Source organism: Anolis carolinensis, chromosome 3, assembly GCF_035594765.1.
Source record: "Anolis carolinensis isolate JA03-04 chromosome 3, rAnoCar3.1.pri, whole genome shotgun sequence".
NCBI classification, from domain to species: Eukaryota; Metazoa; Chordata; class Lepidosauria; order Squamata; family Dactyloidae; genus Anolis; species Anolis carolinensis.
Window position 1 is genome coordinate 83,444,590 of NC_085843.1, and position 18,785 is coordinate 83,463,374.

The 18,785-nt window shown below is 38.5% G+C and overlaps 1 protein-coding gene across 11 annotated transcripts in view; it reads right to left on the reverse strand.

Moving 5' to 3' along the window:
- Positions 1-18,785, reverse strand: part of kdm6a (lysine demethylase 6A) — a 218,523-nt gene that overhangs the window by 50,936 nt on the left and 148,802 nt on the right. For 4 of the 11 annotated variants that reach the window (XM_062975173.1, XM_062975169.1, XM_062975171.1 and 1 more), the window contains 10 exons: positions 15,320-15,354; positions 13,153-13,246; positions 9,196-9,322; positions 7,627-7,725; positions 6,998-7,217; positions 6,328-6,462; positions 5,730-5,879; positions 5,152-5,247; positions 3,300-3,404; positions 1,867-2,262 (listed from right to left, as the gene is read on the reverse strand). In XM_062975173.1, the coding sequence (XP_062831243.1) occupies positions 1,867-2,262; positions 3,300-3,404; positions 5,152-5,247; positions 5,730-5,879; positions 6,328-6,462; positions 6,998-7,217; positions 7,627-7,725; positions 9,196-9,322; positions 13,153-13,246; positions 15,320-15,354 (1,457 nt within the window). The remainder of the gene's footprint in view (positions 1-1,866; positions 2,263-3,299; positions 3,405-5,151; positions 5,248-5,729; positions 5,880-6,327; positions 6,463-6,997; positions 7,218-7,626; positions 7,726-9,195; positions 9,323-13,152; positions 13,247-15,319; positions 15,355-18,785) is intronic. The other 7 variants (XM_062975178.1, XM_062975175.1, XM_062975177.1 and 4 more) reach the window with 2 other exon arrangements.

Consider the following 18,785-nt stretch of genomic DNA (forward strand, 5'->3'; position numbering starts at 1 on the left):
CAGAAGACATAGTCATGATTTAAAATGATTTTGGCAGATTGGACAGCTCGGCCAAAACTAACAAAATCAAAATCAAACAGAGACAGATTTCGGTACTATTGTACATTAAGGCAGGAAAAACGGAGTGCATGAATACAGGTTGAATGACACCAGCAGCACAGCTGAAAAATCTCTAGAAATCTAAGTAGGCAGTAAATTAAACATGAGTCAACACTGTTATGTGATGGCAAAAAGGCCAATTCAACTCCAGGTTAAAATAGAAGTGATTTGGTGTCCAGACTGACTGAATAGGACCAATCTCTTCTTCCATGGTCAGGCCACAGATGGGATACTGTATCTAGTTCTAGGCACCAGAATTCAAGAAAGATATAGATCTGAAATGTAGCCAGAGAAGGGTCTCTAGGATGGTTAAACCTCTGGAAACTGAGCTTTATGAGGACAAGATTTTATTATATGTAGGTTTGGGAAGAGAAGACTGAGAGGTGACATGGTGGCTTTAAATATCTGAAGAGATACAGTACAGAAGATGGAGCATTTCAAGCTTGGGTTTTAATTGTTGTTTCTGCTGATTAGGACACAAACCAATTGATTAAAATAAAAGAAAAACAGATTCCACGTAAACATTAGGAAGAACTTCCTGAGATTAAGATCTTTTCAACAAGGAATAGACTGCCTCAGAAGGTGCTACATGCTTCTTCTTTAAAGTCTGTAACCAAAAAATAGATAGCAATCTCTAAGGAGCACTATAACTTTACATTACTGCAAGTCAGGGTGTTGAACTCTAGCTCTACAAGCATTATTGATGTATTTTGTATCATCAAGGAAGAAGTGGACGAGACCATGAGGGTTGACCACAGTCTCACAAGCCTTTTATTGCAACCACTAAATAGAACAGTGGGAGCAGACCATGAGGTACATGTTGTTTTCTTTTTTCAAAGTCTTTGGCTTGTAAATGCCTTTTGCGAAGCTTTGCCTCTTCGCTCTGCTGCTGCTGATGCACAAAGAAAGCCATTTCTGCTTTTCAGGAAAAAGTACAGACTGGTGACTTTGGAATGTTGCTAGCTAAGTGCACAGATGTCTATTATACACAGCAAAAAAAGGAAAAGTATAGTATATAATATAATACAAAGTAAGTTATGTTATTGTTATACACTTCTATTGTAATGTAATCACTTGTATGTTGCGATTGTAACATCAACTTATATATAAAATACTGTATAGATGAATAACTACTGTTTTAAACCATTTTGGGTCTGAATTGGGTTTAAATTAACCCGGTAATTGACCGTAACTCTGTTCCTGTTGTTATTCCATGGAATGTTCACAAAGTTGGAAGTGAATGCTATTCAATAAATTTATCATTTTAGGTAAAGGTAATGGTTTTCTCCTGACATTAAGTCTAGTCGTGTCCGACTCTGGGGTTATTGCTCATCTCCATTTCTAAGCCAAAGAGCCGGCGTTGTCTGTAGACGCCTCCAAGGTCACTGGCCAGCCTAACTGCATGGAGCACCGTTACCTTCCTGCGGGAATGGTACCTATTGATCTACTCACGTTTGCATGTTTTCTAACTGCTAGGTTAGCAGAAGCTGGAGCTAACAGCGAGAGAGTACCCCACTCCCCAGATCCGAATGGCCGACCTTTCGGTCAGCAAATTCAGCAGCTTAGTGGTTTAATCCGCTGCACCAATGGGGCCCCCAATTATAATTTTAGGGTGATTTATTAATGGAATTTTCAGAAAGCTAATAATATATTCTTATTGAATGTGAACAATTATTTTCAACTGCAGAATGCGTTTGCAAATGTTTTATGAGCCATCTGATACTGTACTAAACATTACACTGTATAGTAATAAAATACATTGTATACCTGAGTGGAGTTAGATAGTTGTTTTTTCCACGGCTCCTCTGCGCTGCTGGTCAGGTTTGTGCGGTTATGAGGTAGAGAGAGTGCGTTTCGCTGCAGGTAAGGCACATTTCCATTACTTCCACTTCCTGTTATGTGATTATTGCCTATCAAAATAGTGTCTGTACTACCCAGCGTTCTTGCTGTGCTGCAGGGAACTGAGCCTGCTGGAAAGGGTCCATTTGTCGTAGGCTGCCCAGGGCAGGTTGGACGGATCCCATGCTGTGTGATGTTAGGCACCCTGGTTAGAGCAACCTGAGGCTGCTGACCAGAGACTGAGTTGGTAGGCAGTGACGAGTCAGCTGTTGGCCCATTAGCAATTCCAGTAGATCGTACCTGTGCAACTCCCGTCTGCCTCATCTGAAGTGGGGAATGGAAACAAACAGTAAAGGCTATTAGCCAAATGACTTACAAACTTTCCTCAAATAGTTTTTTTATTAAACAGATATAATAGCCTCAGACTACTAATACAGCTTTACCTACTCTTTATTTATTTATTTATTTATTTAATTTGATTTAGGATATTTTTACCCCACCTTTCTCCACAAGCAAACTTAAGGCGGATTACAACAGAATAAAACCATACAATACAAAGTTAAAACATGGTTAAAATCACATATTTGTAATTGGTATTACAATTACATCACATGAGTGATGTGTGAGAACTAGTCTTGTACATTTGTATAGAATCACTCTCCATTCCTATTTGTTTCATTTGTAAGGCACCGTTTTAGTTTTCAAGTGCCTCTCTCGAAAACAGGTGCCTTTCCATCCAAGGTTGGAAAAAACAAATATTTTCTGACCATTGGTGGCAAAGCACCTGGCGCTCGGCTGTAGGCCCTTGGATGTAGGCCCAGCTGAGTGCTCAATAATAGGCCCTGGCGCTTGCTGTAGGCCTACCAGGACCTGCAGTCGAGTATCAAAAATCAGCCAACCATTCCCACTTTCTTTTCGTTTCACTGCTATTTCCGTGCCCCCCCCCCGGGGGGGGGGGAGAAGGGGTACCGTTTCGTGTCTTCTGAATGAACAAAACGGTATGAAAACACAAATTAAACGGATGAGATGATAACCGGGCTAGTGAGAACTACTGCAAAAATTACTTTTTTCTTTAAAAAACATACCAAGTATGAAATGCACTTTATGTATTCTGGAGGCAAAAGTTGAATTTTACCCCCATAGCCAAAACTTATAAGTCACTGTGCACCAGTAAAACATTAAAACATGAATGCAGAAATGATATATAGTACAAATAGTTTATGTTTAGGTAAAAAGTAGTTTTAAATTCATATTACATCACTCCTGATGTGATTACATGTGTACACCCAAACATTTGGTCATATAAAAGAAGGAGAGAAGACACAGATATACAGAAAAGAAATAAATGTGTTTGTTGGCACCTGCTGGTGTTGCTGCATCAAGACAAACTGACTCTCCAGCTGTTCGAACATAAGTTTCTGTGCTGGATTTAAATTATTTCTATTTGCACGCAGCTGTTCCAAGTGCTGGAAAAGAAATAAGGACATGTTCATCAAGCTCCAGCTATGATTTGTTTATAACAACTCACATCACCAAAAATAATTTCTGAAATCATATATTCCTCAGTACAAATACAGATAAAGTCCATTCTTCTAAAAATGTTACAAAAAACTAATACGACAGAAACGAAGGCTTAAAATAATCTTCCACAGTTAGGGTGTTGTAATACATACAGTTAAACTTGAATAATGCACATAGATTTTCAGTTCCGGAAAAATCATGCTATCTTGACAGCTTAACATTACTGTAAGCAAAGTGAGAAATGCCTTATTCTTTATAAGGTTACTTCAGCAGTTCTTGCAGTCATTTCTCTTTCTTCAGCAGAAAGACTGGAGGAAGAAAAGCAACAGCCAACCAGCTGTTGGGAATGCAGATAATGTTTTTTGGATCAAATTCAAAATATGCAAGAGTGATACATGTAAACCTCTGAATGTTTATTACACTCAGCTACTGTGTGCTATTGCCACAGCTTAAATCCAATGCAACATTAGTAGAGGAAAAAAGTGCACTCATAGAGGATGGTCTCAAGTGCGGCTGGTGGGGACAAGGGAACGAGCCTTCTCGGCAGTGGCCCCCCGGAACTGGAATGCACTGCCAAAAGAAATCAGGCAATCCCCTACATTATCCAATTTCCGTAAGGAACTGAAGACCTGGTGGTGTCGGCAGGTTTTTGAGTAATTACATTGGAATACCGCTGATCTCTGGGCCTGAATATATTGCACAAGATTTATCTAGCATACAATGATACATTTTAATATATTGGGTTTATGGTTCCCGTCCCCTTGATCAGGTTGTGTAAGTGTTATTTATTGCCATATAATTGTATTGTTTTACCTTGCTTAATAATGTGTTATTATGTTGTTATGTAATGTATGTGTGGTTTTTATGTTTGGAAACCACCCTGAGTCCTATCCGGGAGATAGGGCGGTATATAAATAAAAGTTTTATTATTACATTATTATTATTATTATTATTATTATTATTATTATTATTATTATTATTATTATTATTATTATTATGGTTGGCTTTTCCAGTTGTGCAAGGAGCTGTACATTGTTCTTGTCTTTTTAGACATGCTATCCCTTGTAGAAACAGCTCTGCAATTAGTTGTGCAACAACAACAACAACAATAATAATAATAATAAACAACTTTATTTATATCCCGCTCTATTTCCCCTTAAGGAACTCAGGGAGGTTCACAACAAATAGCAGCAACTATTCAATGACGTAAATGTAATTGAGAAATGTGTTAGATTTCTTCCTAATTCACAGTTTAGAACAAGCTATCCATGAGCACAATGCAATTTGCATAACTGGAATAACACTGCTGAATACCAACAATGATAATTAATATTTACCTGTACTTTAACATTGTAGAAAGTATAGATGTTCAAATAAGGCATTTTTATAATTTATTTTAAACTAAAAGGTAGTCTTTTATGCAATATTTTAAAGGTTTCAAAATGTAAAGTTAACGTTAATAAGAAATATTCTATTTTTAGCACTAACTCTTCTTGTTTTGATTATCTTAGCATTCTGCAGTACAAAATGAAAGGTACAAAAATAAAGAACGTTCATATAAATCTGTAAACATTTAAGACACACCATCATATTAAAGAAATATATATATATGTGTGTGTGTGTGTGTCAAGGTAAATTATAATAATCCTGCATTACTTTAAAAATTGCACAAAAGACTCTCCAAAGATTTACCTGTAATTTCTGTGGTGTCAAGCACCAAGAATGTACTTGCTGCTGTACTGGAGGATGTGACACTGTGTGGCCACTATTCCAAGCATCTAAAGTGTTCTAAAGAAAACATTATATTTAAAAATATAATATCAAAAAGCAAGAACTTTCAAAAGTTGCCCAGTATAGCACAAAAAAACAGTTCCCTTAAAAATAATCTTAAAATAGCTAATTATATTTAGTTAATGTAATAATCATGGGAGAAAAATTAAAGAATAATCAGCTGTGATGAGGAATCAAATAAAACCAAATGGTGGACTTCAAAGTTCATCCAAATTCATTTTAGCTCTTGCATTAATATTAATGTGATGATTAAGCATTCTAAGTATAAGCAAAGGTGATAGACAAAATGGTATGATCCTTTCTCTAACCTCTCGTAAGCTACTGTTATATCTACTGAAATATTCAACTGCTTCTAGTGCAATGTCACCACTGTGGACAATGCAACTGTATCAGTTTAAGGAACTGTATGAACAATTGACTAATACTCTTGGAGGACTGATTATTTTAACTAAAGGGGGCTTTTATTTCAGGATATATACCTTCGTTGGACTAGATGGTCTCTTCCTCTTGGCTGGACTGGACAGGTCATCTACATGGCTAGAAGGAATCATGTGTAGTGGCAATTGCTGTGAAATAGGTGTTTGACTGAGGCCTAGTACAGGTTCAGTATTTTGATGAGATTTACAAGCCTAGGAATCAAAGGAGGAAGAAACAATGTGGTTCTATACATTTAAAGAAGGTCCTTAACCTATATATTTGTCATCAGCCGTACATTTTAAACAGGGGTATGTGATTATGCTAATCTCATTTATTGAAAACCAATTTCCATTGTATCAGAGGAGCAGTGTGTACCTTTCATGGGTTTCTTTTTTAAAACAACAACAAAAAAACCTGTTGCAAATTCTATGTGGGATGAAATATTTTGGACAATCATGGAAATCCACAAAGGTTCTAAATTGGTACCCCCATATTTCCTCCAAATCACAGGGAATCTATTCTTAATCTCCCTTCCTAAATAGTCTTATTACCAATGAAAACTAGCCCTATACTACAGCAAAATAAGCTTGACTACTACAAATTGATTGAAAAGAACCCTTAAAAAGCTGGGCAGCTGCAGAACATAACCCAACTTCTCACCTGCTGTGTTGTGTTCATGGCACCCTGCCTGGAGGTAAGCTCTGCGGGGATTGGTAGGCTCCATGCCTCCTCAATACTAGGAAGTAATTTAGTTTTATTCTGTAGACTACCTTGTGGAAGGTTACACAACTGAGCCTAGGAAAAATTATGTAAAAAGTAAATTTAACACAAGCCTAATTTAGTAAGATCAAGTCCATGAAATCTTCCTAAATTCTGTACTCTACTGTGTTTCAGAAAGAATAAATTTGAAAATTGGGGTTTCAGAGAAGTGATAAGGATAAAGAGGGTAACCAGAATATAAACCTTTGTGAGAATCAGAACAAAGTTGAGCTCTGATTTCAGAGGTCTCATTAATGCTTGGTTCTGAAATTGCAAACAAGAGCAAAGGATAGTGTATATATTCTAAATGCTATGATAACTTAAAATGTAGACAACACAAAATATGTAATAAATTATAACAAGATACAAAAATACCTAAGAATAGAGGTTTGTTTAAAATGAGAAATAAAATGGAATTGCAAGCTGTGATATGTTTATAATGTATATGGAAACAGATTGCACACTTTGTGAAACAATCACATATTACAACTTTTTTGTCCTTATATTTTCCTTTTCCATATCCCATGTAACTCTTTAAAAAGTCCCCTATTCTTAAGACACATATTTTTACCTGTAAATACTTTATCCGTGCTGCAAGTGCAGAGGTATTACTACAATTTTTGCTTCTGGTTGCATTTAAGTAGCATTTAATGGCATCCTGAGACTGGTTGCAGGACTCATAGAGGGTGCCAAGATCCATCCAGGCTGCAGCATGGCCATGATCCAATTGTACAGCACAGATATAGGCCTGTAATGCATCCATAGGCTGATTCTGTTGCTGGTACAGAACACTAAATGAAAACAAAATGAACTCATCAATTCTGGATGACAAAACCACACCCAATTCCTCAGTGTGTCTCCATTTTACCTGAATCGCCAGTAGAGGTAGTCTTCCTGAGTATAAAACTCAGTTTATTACAATGGAATACACAGGAGCCCATCAAACATCTTTCTAAATGTGAGGCTGTACAACTCCACTTAGTCAACTGTGTCTAACAGCCAGCATTAAAATTGTCCTTAAGAGGACATACAATACATTATTTTGAATCCAAAGCACATGTAGCAACAATTCAAGTGAGAAATTAACAAAACATGCATTCTGAACTTTTATTAAGAATATTTGTATTATCAAACAAGTATTACAAGTCATCTTCTCCACTGTAATATATGTGATGGCACACTTTTCTTATAAACTCTTACCCTATAGAACACCATGTGTCTGCACTTGCTTCTGATTTATCAATAGACTGCCTATAAGATATAAAGGCATCCTGAACTTTTCCAATACTTGAATAGCACCTGAGACAAGAGGAAAAATTGATTAAATATTATTTGAAAATGATCTGACAGAAATCTGTCTACATAGCAGATAAAACATGCTATTACCATATATGCAGTATGAAGAAATACATGTATACTTTTATGTGCTAAAAAATTCAGCTACCAAAAACATTTTGTGAAAACATAAATTGCATATCATTTGCAATGCTTACTTATCTTATTTAATTGCCAGTGTTAGACAATACATTAAGACACAATATAAACTGAAACAATTAAAATGATATGGCCTAGCTCAACTTGGAAGTTTTCTTTTTAAATTTATTGCTGTCCTAAATGCTCACAGCCTTTATAACAGAGGAGTAGTGTAGACAAGAAACTCACACACAGATTTGGACTTCAAATAAATAGCTCGCTCAATCAGTGTAAACTTTAACATTAAACAAAGGCAAATAGTATGATGTTCAAAGTTTACAGGATCAAGTTGTTAAATTAATACACAGTGTTCCCTCACTACTTTGTGGTTCACTTTTCGCGGATTCACTGTTTTGCGGTTTTTCAATAAACTCTAAAAGACTATTATAAATCATAAAAAATTACAATTTACAGCCTAAGGAAGGGAGGAAGGAGAAGCCAAAGGTAGAAAAAAGGTGCCCAAGCGGCAACAGGAGGAGGAGACAATTTATCAACACACGATTGGTTGATAAAGACTTAAAATAGTGTATAGCTACTAAAATACTGTATAAATATTAAAATAAATATAGTGCCCCTACTTCACGGATTTTCACTATTGTGGGTGGTCCTGGAATCTAACCCCCGCGATAAGTGAGGGAACACTGTATTCCTAATAACAGTGTACCTTCCCAGGAAAACCTGAAGCTTTTAATTTTACATGCAACTATATGCATATGTAATGAGCCACTCTGATTGTATTTTTTTAACTACTAGTAGTTCTTTTGCTCTGTCAACTTCACCTATCACTTTTTAGGAGAAGCATATAGAATAGAGAGAGGTGGAAAGGCTAAAAGAAACAAGCCCAACTTGTAAATTATCCAACCATAACATAACTCACTAGCCACGTTCTGTGGCTTGCCAGGTGTTCAATACCCTTTTGCTTTTTACAGGTCCCAAATGAGAGGGAAAAAAGTAGAGTCATGTCAAGCCCTAAATGTATAATCAGGTACAGATACTGAATGATGTTTGGCCTGAACTAGAACAAAAGGAGAATAGGACAGATTTTTAAAATCTCATAAGGTTTTATAAAAATATAGAATTGTTAATGAGTTTATCAAAATCATCCACTGTACTTGCCATGAGCAGCCACATACAAATTGCAAAGAAAGTATCTTAATATTGAAACTTTTTTTTGAATATCAGATCAAGCACTGTATGTATTGTTTCCATTTCCAGGAATTAATTTCATCTGAGGTATGCTTTTGCCTGAACTTCCAAAGTGTTTGTTGCGGTTAGAAGTTACACCATTCATTTTACCTTCCAAGGAAATACCAGGACTGGCCAGAGTTCGGATCTGCCTCTAGAGACTTCTGGAGACACTGAATAGCATAGTTTTCCTTGGTGGCTTTGTCTCCTAACTGATCCACTGTGTGATGCATCCAGCCTAAGGAGAAGAAAATGCAAAACATTTAAATGTATGTGTACATGCACGCGGCGGGGTGTGGAATGAGGGTTACAAGAGAATAGGTTGTTTTCCATTATGATATGACTTTTACAATTATTGTGTACAAAGGTAATTTCATAGTGAAAACAAATAGTTATCAACAAAACAAAAACTGGAAATCTCCAACCAATCTGCCACATCAAGGCATTAGAGTCTTCAAAAGGAAAAACATACACTGCACATTTCTTCACCAGAATGCTTTTGGCAGGATCTATAATGAATTAATTAGAGCAGCAGTCCATTGAGTTCAGCATTTCACATTCCCCAAATTAGAATACAAAGAACATTATATATTGCTATTTATACTAGCTTTGTGTGAAGGGCTTCAGAAAGTGAGGAGCCGTTGATATGAACAAATGGAATTTGCCCAGATCTCTTAGCATCTCTATTTTAGAGCACATGTATGGGGCACATGGACTGGAAGTGCATGGAGTCAAAATTTAATTATTAGACTTCCAAGAATCACAAAACTGGAAAGCAACCAAAATTGATCTAGATAAATGCTACTCAAACTGGGGGTTCCTGGACCAATGCTACTCCCCAGGTTAATGGCTGACAGTCTGCAGTAAGTTTCCCTGTAAGCATTTTAATTACTTTGCTTCTTGTATAGATGGAGTAAACAATTTCCTACATATTACAGATTCTCAATTTGTTCAAAGTTTGCACCAAGAAAATCAGAGTAGACATGGTTAATCCTCAAAGCAACATTGAGAGAATTCTCAAGAAAGCAATTTTATAAACCCAAACAGAATGATCATAGGCCAGCTCTGGCTCCAATTCAAAAGTTCTTAAAGATGAAGTATGACCTCTGCTTACTGCCTCCAGCATCCAGATAGAAATAGAACAATGTTTATCTGTATTAAATTTTCAAGTGATTACCACAGATTCTAAATCTCCACACAATGGAACATTTTCTCACAAGTACCTCTAGTTTTATCTGTACATGAATCCAAAAACAAACGGTTGAGTTTAATCCTAGTAAGCTCCACTCTAAGGAACAGCTATAGGCAATTGGAGACTACCAATATTTAAGAAGGGAATATAAAAGCATATCCAATGTAATATGTGCACAAACAGCAACTGCCCTACTGCAATGCTTACCAAACATGCTAAGAAGGTACCGAAACATTTTGGGTGTATAAGACCTGTCCTAATAATAATAATAATAATAATAATAATAATAATAATAATAATAATACTTTATTTATACCCCGCCACCATCTCCCCAACGGGGACTCGGGGCGGCTTACATGGGGCCATGCCCAGGACAGTACAATATAGCAAAATATAAAAACAACATATCATAATACAATTAAACAATACAATAAATAATCATGTACAGTGAAACACAAAATCAAAAAACAATATAACAGGGTGGGCCACATGAGACACTCAGTTAAAACTTGGGGTGAGAAAAGGATAAGAATAAAACCACGGGGAACAGGGACATAAGATAGAAAAACAATCTAGAGGATAGATGTTGGGGGGAGTAACAAAAGAAGTGTGTAATAGTTACTCTCCGAAAGCACATCGGAAGAGCCATGTTTTTAAATCTTTCCTGAAGGCTAAAAGAGTGGGGGCTTGCCTGATTCCGATGGGCAGTGAGTTCCACAAACGGGGGGCCACAGCAGAAAAGGCCCTCTCCCTTGTTCCCACAAGGCGGGTCTGGGATACAGGCAGTGGCGACAGGAGGGCCTCCCCTGATGATCGAAGAGATCGGGCAGGTTTATGGTAGGAGATACGGTCACGAAGGTAGGTGGGTCCCAAACCGTTTAGGGCTTTATAAATGATGGTCTGCACCTTGAATTGGGATCGGAAAGTGAACGGCAGCCAGTGGAGCTCCTTAAACAGGGGAGTAGTTCTCTCCCTGTAACTTGCCCCCGTTATTAATCTGGCAGCCGAGAGTTGGACCAGTTGTAATTTCCGAGCCGTCTTCAAGGGAAGCCCCACGTAGAGCGCATTACAGTAGTCCAGTCTAGAGGTAACTAGGGCATGGACCACCGTGGTCAAGTCAGACTTCACGAGGTATGGTCGCAGTTGGCGCACAAGTTTGAGTTGTGCGAAAGCCCTCCCAGTCACCGCCGACACCTGAGCCTCAAGCGTCAATGCTGAATCCAGGAGGACCCTCAAACTGCGGACCTGTGATTTCAGGGGGAGTGCAACCCCGTCCAGCACAGGTTGCCACCCGATACCCTGATCAGACGAGCGACTGACCAGGAGAGCCTCTGTCTTGTCAGGATTGATCCTCAGCTTGTTCCTCCTCATCCAGTCCGCCACAGCGGCCAGGCACTGGTTCAGCATCCGAGGGGCTTCCTTGGATTCAGATGGAAACGAGTAGTGGATTTGCGTGTCATCCGTGTAGAGATGGCAACAGCCTCCAAACCTCCGGATGACCTCTCCCAACGGTTTCATGTAGATGTTGAATAGCATGGGGGATAGGATAGACCCTTGCGGGACCCCACAGGTCAATGGCCAGGGGTCCGAGCAGGTATCCCCCAGCTTCACCATCTGGGAACGGCCCTCCAGGAAGGACCGGAGCCACAGCAAAACCGTGCCACCGAGTCCCATCCTGGCGAGCCTCCCCAGAAGGATACCACGGTCGATGGTATCGAAAGCCGCTGAGATGTCCAAGAGAACCAGCAGGGTCACACTCCCCCTGTCCAGCTCCCTGCGGAGGTTATTGTTGGGCGGAGAAGGTGGTTTTAATTATTAGTAGGCTAGCCTTAATGCAAATAGCACTGTCTATCTCTTAGAAGAAAATAAATTTATTGTGCATAGGACTAAAGTAGCATAAGACAAAACTTTGAACAGACAAGTAAAAGAGATTCCTGTTCAACCTTAGGCTATTTGTATCTAAAAACATCATCTTCCATCACATTTTCACAGCATCTCTAAAGACTAGAGGTGGCAGAAGGTGATATGTTTACATACTGTAGTCTGAGAACAATTGGGAACTGATAAAAATGTCATGACCTCCCAAATACTCTCAGAAAATGTGGTGTTGCAGTTAGAGTCAATCCCAAAAAACCTAGCATTCAGAAACTGTTGGAGACAGATAAGAAAGTTCCATTACCCCAGAAAAACAGCATGCTACTTGTATAAAGTTATATTTCTTTTAGAACTTCCATCTCTGCTATAACCCAGACTCATTATTGCAAAACTACCTACTGAAGTTAAAGGAGCTATTGTTTCATACCTAACTGTTAAAAACAATAACTTTATTTTCAAGGTTACACAGAAAAAATGAAATAACATGGATAAATAAACACAAGTGAAACTCCTTTTACACAATTATTTTTCCATTTTCCATGTACAGGCTAAATAGAAGCAGGGTTACTTTTTAATGGAAAAAAGTATAATTTACCTGTATTTTGTAATTTATAGGGGCAACATGGATGTACTATAATGTCCTGTCAACACAAGCAGTTGTATCCTATTTCATTCTATTTCCCTCTCTATTTAGCCCCAGCCCTTTTGAGTTTTAGAAAAGCCCTGAAAACATGGCTATGTGCCCAGGCTTTCAAAGATTAAATGATAAAGACGACCCGGACTGATTTACAGCTACAGCACGAGGATTTTGGATGAACTGATTTTTAATCATATGTGTTATATTTTTATATTGTTTTAATTGGATTTTCATTGCTGTTTTAATTATGTGTAGGCATCAAATTGTTGCCAATTGTGTACGCCGCCCTGAGTCCCTTCGGGTGAGAAGGGCGGGATATAAATGTTGGAAATAAATAAAATAATAAATAAATTTAGATACATACCTAACTGTTGTAACACAGTTGCTTTCACTTGTGCAGGAAGATTTTCAGTCTGCAAAAGTTGCTCATATTCCTTCTTTGCCAAGTGATATTTTCTCTTAAAAGTAACGACATATTTATAGATGTAAAGGCTTATAATTGATAAACTTCAGTGATATTATTTTTTTAAAAACATAAATACAGTAAATGTTAATTATAGTTAACTACATAGAAAACGGCTTCCACTGAACAACCATCAATACAATTAATTGAAAACAGCCAATTTAGACCTTACATAATCAATGGACATAGAAATCATAAAAAAGCAGCTTGATCTGACTCTTTGATTTTGTTAAATGTTACTATTTATCTTAACTCTGCTGTAGTAAGGATTCTCTAGTGATGATGGTCTCTGATAATGTCCATATATTACCTAAAATTAAGGTGGAACTACTAATACAGATTGCTCAAGAATCAAAATAAGTCGATGTAATAGAATTTAGCTCTACTGCTTTCCAATTAAGTAATATTATAGTCCTTGATTTGTTCTGTATCTCCCTTTCTACAAAGTAGTTTAAGGTTAATTCTCCTACAAAGCTTGTAGCAATTAACGCAGAAAATATGGCAAGAATGAGGAGACTCTTCAATTAAAGTGTGAGTTAGAGAGTCTCAATACTGAAAATATTATCAAGAAATTTAAAATATTTGAGATAAGATATAAAAGTTTGGCTCCAGATCTTCATTCAACACAGAGAGGAGTTTTATATTCATACTCCCATAGTTGGAAGGAGTGGAATAGTTTTTCACTTATTTTCTCTTCACAGAATCATAGAATATTAGAGTTGGAAAAGACCACAGAGGCCATCTAGTCCAAAGCTTCTGCACCTCTCATACTGTTCCATAGGATTCTCTGAAACACTTGGGAGAATTCGGGCACATAAAGGAATTCAATGTGGGAGACATAACTTAGCAAAAATAATTTATTCTGCCTTGTTTTATTGATAGGAGCATCCAGTTAGCTGAATAAACCATACAATGGACATTACTATGGAAGTGATGTTATGGGTGCCAGAGTATCAAGTCATTACAGGCAAAATTAAATGAAAGAACAGACATCATTTACTCTGCCCAGCCCACCACAGAGGCCAAGGCCCAGTTAGGGTTTTCTATGTGTACAGATTTATGAAGCTATCCTTCAGTCTTAGAAGGGATGTCAAGTCTACAAATTGGGGTTACTATTATTGTTATTTGTATTAATTTAAATGAAGGTATACATGTAAATAATGTTTTCTATAGTATACATGTGTAATTCACATAAATGTTTCATCTTTTCTTTTGTTTATCTCTGTATGTTTACATATGGCAAAATAACTATAGCACACAGTGTGCATGTTCAAATCCAGAAATACTGTATATAGTATTAATTGTATTGTCATAGTACAATAAGGAATTGTGTTCATATAGTAATTTTCAGGATGAAAAATATGTTTGTTATTACAATGCCTTACATATCTGTTTCAAATTAGTATGTTAATACTCTAAGTAAAATGGTATTTAATACATCTAGATTTCAGTTCACAAGGAACAACAATTTTAAACACAAAGTTTAGAATAAATAATTTCACATCTATTAATTGAAATGCAAAACTAAGTCAAAAAATCTCTCACATGTTTATTTCACAAAGAAAGAGGGCAACATCACCACCTATTCTGAAGTATGTATGAATGAGAGACTAGGTGATGTAATGTTTTGGCCCTCTAGTTGTGAGAGAAGTACATACTTGCCAATCAGATGGACTGCATGTGGGGTGAGGGAGAATACTCACCAATAATTGTTTTTTGCAACATTTGATCGCTATTAGCTGCTGCTTTGACACTACTAGCTACCCTCCTGATTTTTCTGTTATGAGCTTCCTAGTATCATTACAACAATTAAGAATCACTGAATGAATGGAATACTATCACAATGCTGCAGAGGAAAACTGATTTGTCTATGTGCTGCTTTGATAAGGGACCATTCGGAACAAAAACAGTGCTGCTTAATGATATGAAGTATTCTATCTCCTGTCAAATATCACTTCAGAGTATATTCAGTCAACACTCATAACATATCTTTAGCTCAATGCAACATACTACACGACACTATTATAATGTAAGCAGTTTCATTAACCAAAGAGGATTGTGCACTTACCTGGGTTTCATATAAATGGGCAATGTGAAACCGAACTGGAAAGGTAGGGAAATAGAAGTGTTAGGAATAGTAAATTCAAGATAAAGTAATAATGTATACATCTACAAGTTTGCATTTTTGTTTCTGGTTGATGTCTTACAATCTAGGGGATAACAAAGTGAAGAAAAGGATCTTTTCAGATGGTTGAAAAGAAAACAGCAGGTGAATCAAAATAACCCTTAGCTTGACCTCCCACAGCCACAGAAGTCATTTTATCGCTGCAGCGTGTATGTAGGAGATGCCACATAAGCTTTATATTATTAAGACAAGGAGCTGTGCTGGCAAAGGAGAACAAGTAGTCTTCAATTTGTTTTCCCTCAAATTAACATTAGATTCTTGGCCACCATCTTTCTCTGTCATGATAATTTTAGAGACAAAGTAAGTGACCGCATCAAAACAACACCAATATCATTTATTTTAATTTCCCCGCACTAATTAACAAGAACATTATTTTAAAAAATAAAAATATATAATTTAAACGAATGCTAATAAGAAATGAGTTATGAAATTAAGAACAGATGGATTCTGTAAGATAAATGTCATTGCATGCCTTCAAGCTGTTTCCAACTTACAGTAACCCCAAAGTGAATCTTTGGGGCTATCCCCCTGTTGCAGCAACTCTACTGGCTGGTAGTCTGTTATGTGGCTGACCACATCCCCTTATACAAACCTGCCCAGGCCCTGAGACCTTTTTTCAGTCCAAGCTCCATCTCAAGTTCGGTTGGACCTTCTCGGTGGCTGCCTCACAACTCTGGAACTTCCTGCCCAGCGGTCAGAATGGCCCCCTCCCTGCTGTCCTTCTAGCAGCAGGCTAAAACCTTCTTATTCAGGCAGGCTTTAAAAGATTTATTTATTTATTTACTTTATTTCTACCTCGCTCTTCTTACCCCGAGGGGAATTCAGAGCGGCTTCCAATTTTGGCAAATATTCAATGCCACAATTATATAAAAATCAAACAATACATAATAATAATAATAATAATAATAAAAACTTTATACCCCGCCACCATCTCCCCAACGGGGACTCGGGGCGGCTAACATGGGGCCATGCCCAGAGCAGTACAAAATGATAAAATAAAAACAACATATCATAACACAATTAAACATAACACAATGACCATCAAAATCAATAAACATATAACATACAATTAAAACCAATTAAAACATGTAAAACATAGCACCAATCCCGAAATTGTTGTCCTGATTACTTATGTTGGTTCCGTGAGAGTCTATTGCACTTAAATTTTTCTACTTGCCAAACTCCTGCTTCCAAAGCCAGGATTTAACTTTTTTATAAAAGACCAGGAGGGAGGAGGCCGATTTGCTGTCACTGGGGAGGGAGTTCCATAGCTGAGGGGCCACCACAGAGAAGGTCCTTTCTCTCAATCTCAACAATTACGACTGCGAAGGGGGTGGGCCTCTGTCAGGACCCAGGCTGCAAAGGCACCAATAACCAAACACAGAGGCCAGAATCTAACTAATATCTTTATTGTAGGAATATATAAAGTTAATAAAAGCAAGTATATGAAATTGTCCAAAAGCAGACCTTTCAGGAAAGGTCTCAATTAGCCCAAAAAGGCGATGTCCAATATGAAATATTAAGGTCCAAAGTTGTAATCCAATAACCGAAACACTCACCTTGCCAGGCAAAGTGAGGGGAGATGACAAGGTCCTTTAGTCCATAAACTTGAGCAAGGCTAGGAAATAACTTGATACTTGAAACAAGGCTTAAAACGTGGAACAAGGTAACAAGGAACAAGAACAAGGTCCGTGGAAGAACTTGGTAAAATCCGTGATACAAGGCAATGTTTAATCCTGGGAAACAAGCAAGGTCCGTAGGTAAACAAAGGCAAAAACAGGAGCGAAGGCTGGAAAGCAGGGCAAGGCTTGAGCAGGAGCGAGGCTTGAAACGGAGCGCGCTGTCCAGACACAACTCGCTCCGGAGGTTGACGAATTGACTCCGCGAAGTTACTTCGCGGGTAAATCACCTATATAGAGTCTAACTTTCCCGCCGAAGCAGTTCTCTGGGAACCAGAAACGAAAGCTAATCTTTGAGACCAGATGTTTGACTCCTTAAGGATTCTCACGAAAAAGGAGACTTAATTGGCTGAATTCTTGGCTGCTATCCTCGCACTCCTGCGCGAAGCAGCTTCCAAACCTCTCTGTTGTTTACAAAACTCATGGCGGGAGAACACAGGAGAAGTGGGCTCCGGATTTGTTTGACATACTTCTGGGTCACAACTTTCTTGCAGGTGCAAGGTTCCCAGATCTGCCTGGGAAAGATCTGGCTGAGAAAATTCCAGTTCAGACTGGGAAGGTAAAAAACCCAAGTTTTCTTCATCATCAGGCATTACAGTGTCATAAGCAGGACTACAAGGCCCATGAGTCATCACACTATCCCCCTCCTCAGGGCCCCTCCCAAACTGGGACTCTCTCCCCGAGGCGCGAGGCCGCGGTTTGGTGGGATAGGTCTGATGAAAGCGACGGGTTAGATCAGGAGCGTGAACTGTGGAGGCGTCTTCCCAAGAGCGCTCCTCAGGGCCAAAACCCACCCAGTCAATGAGATATTGCAGGCGGCGGCGGTGAAAGCGAGAATCTAAAATGTCCTCAACCTCGAACTCCTCCTCCCCATTCATCAAAACAGGAGGGGGAGCCGGTTGGTCTGTATCAGGACGCACACCATCCGCCGGAAGGAGCAGGGAACGGTGAAACACTGGGTGGATGCGCATTGAACGCGGAAGTTGGAGTTTGAAAGTCACGGGGTTTAATTGCGCCACCACTGGATAAGGGCCAATGAAACGGGCATCTAACTTCCGGCAAGGGCGGTGGGAGGGCAGAAAGCGAGTGGACAGGAAAACCCGATCTCCTACCTTGATTTCGGGGCCCGGCTGGCGATGTTTGTCAGCGTGGCGTTTATAGTCCTCCTTGGCTTGGTCCAGTTGCTGGAGCAAAAGTTGTTGTACCGCTGTGAGTTCCTGCAGCCAATCCTCTGCTGCGGGAACTTCTGAAGTTTCAATGACAGGGGGAAAGAAACGTGGGTGGAAGCCGTAGTTTGCAAAGAACGGCGTTTCTTTTGTAGAAGCTTGAACTCCATTGTTATAAGCAAACTCTGACAGTGGTAACAGAGAAGCCCAATTGTCCTGTTGGTAGTTTACATAACAGCGAAGATACTGCTCCAAGGTGGCATTGGTGCGCTCCGTTTGCCCATCTGTTTGAGGATGATGAGCTGAAGATAAGCGAGAGTCTATGCCCAATAGTTTTTGTAGTGCCTTCCAAAAACGAGAGGTGAATTGAGATCCACGGTCTGAGAGTAAACTCTTGGGCAATCCATGTAGTCTAAAAACATGTTGAAGGAATAGATCTGCAGTCTCTTTGGCCGTGGGGAGACCTTCACAGGGTATGAAATGGGCTAACTTGGTGAAAAGGTC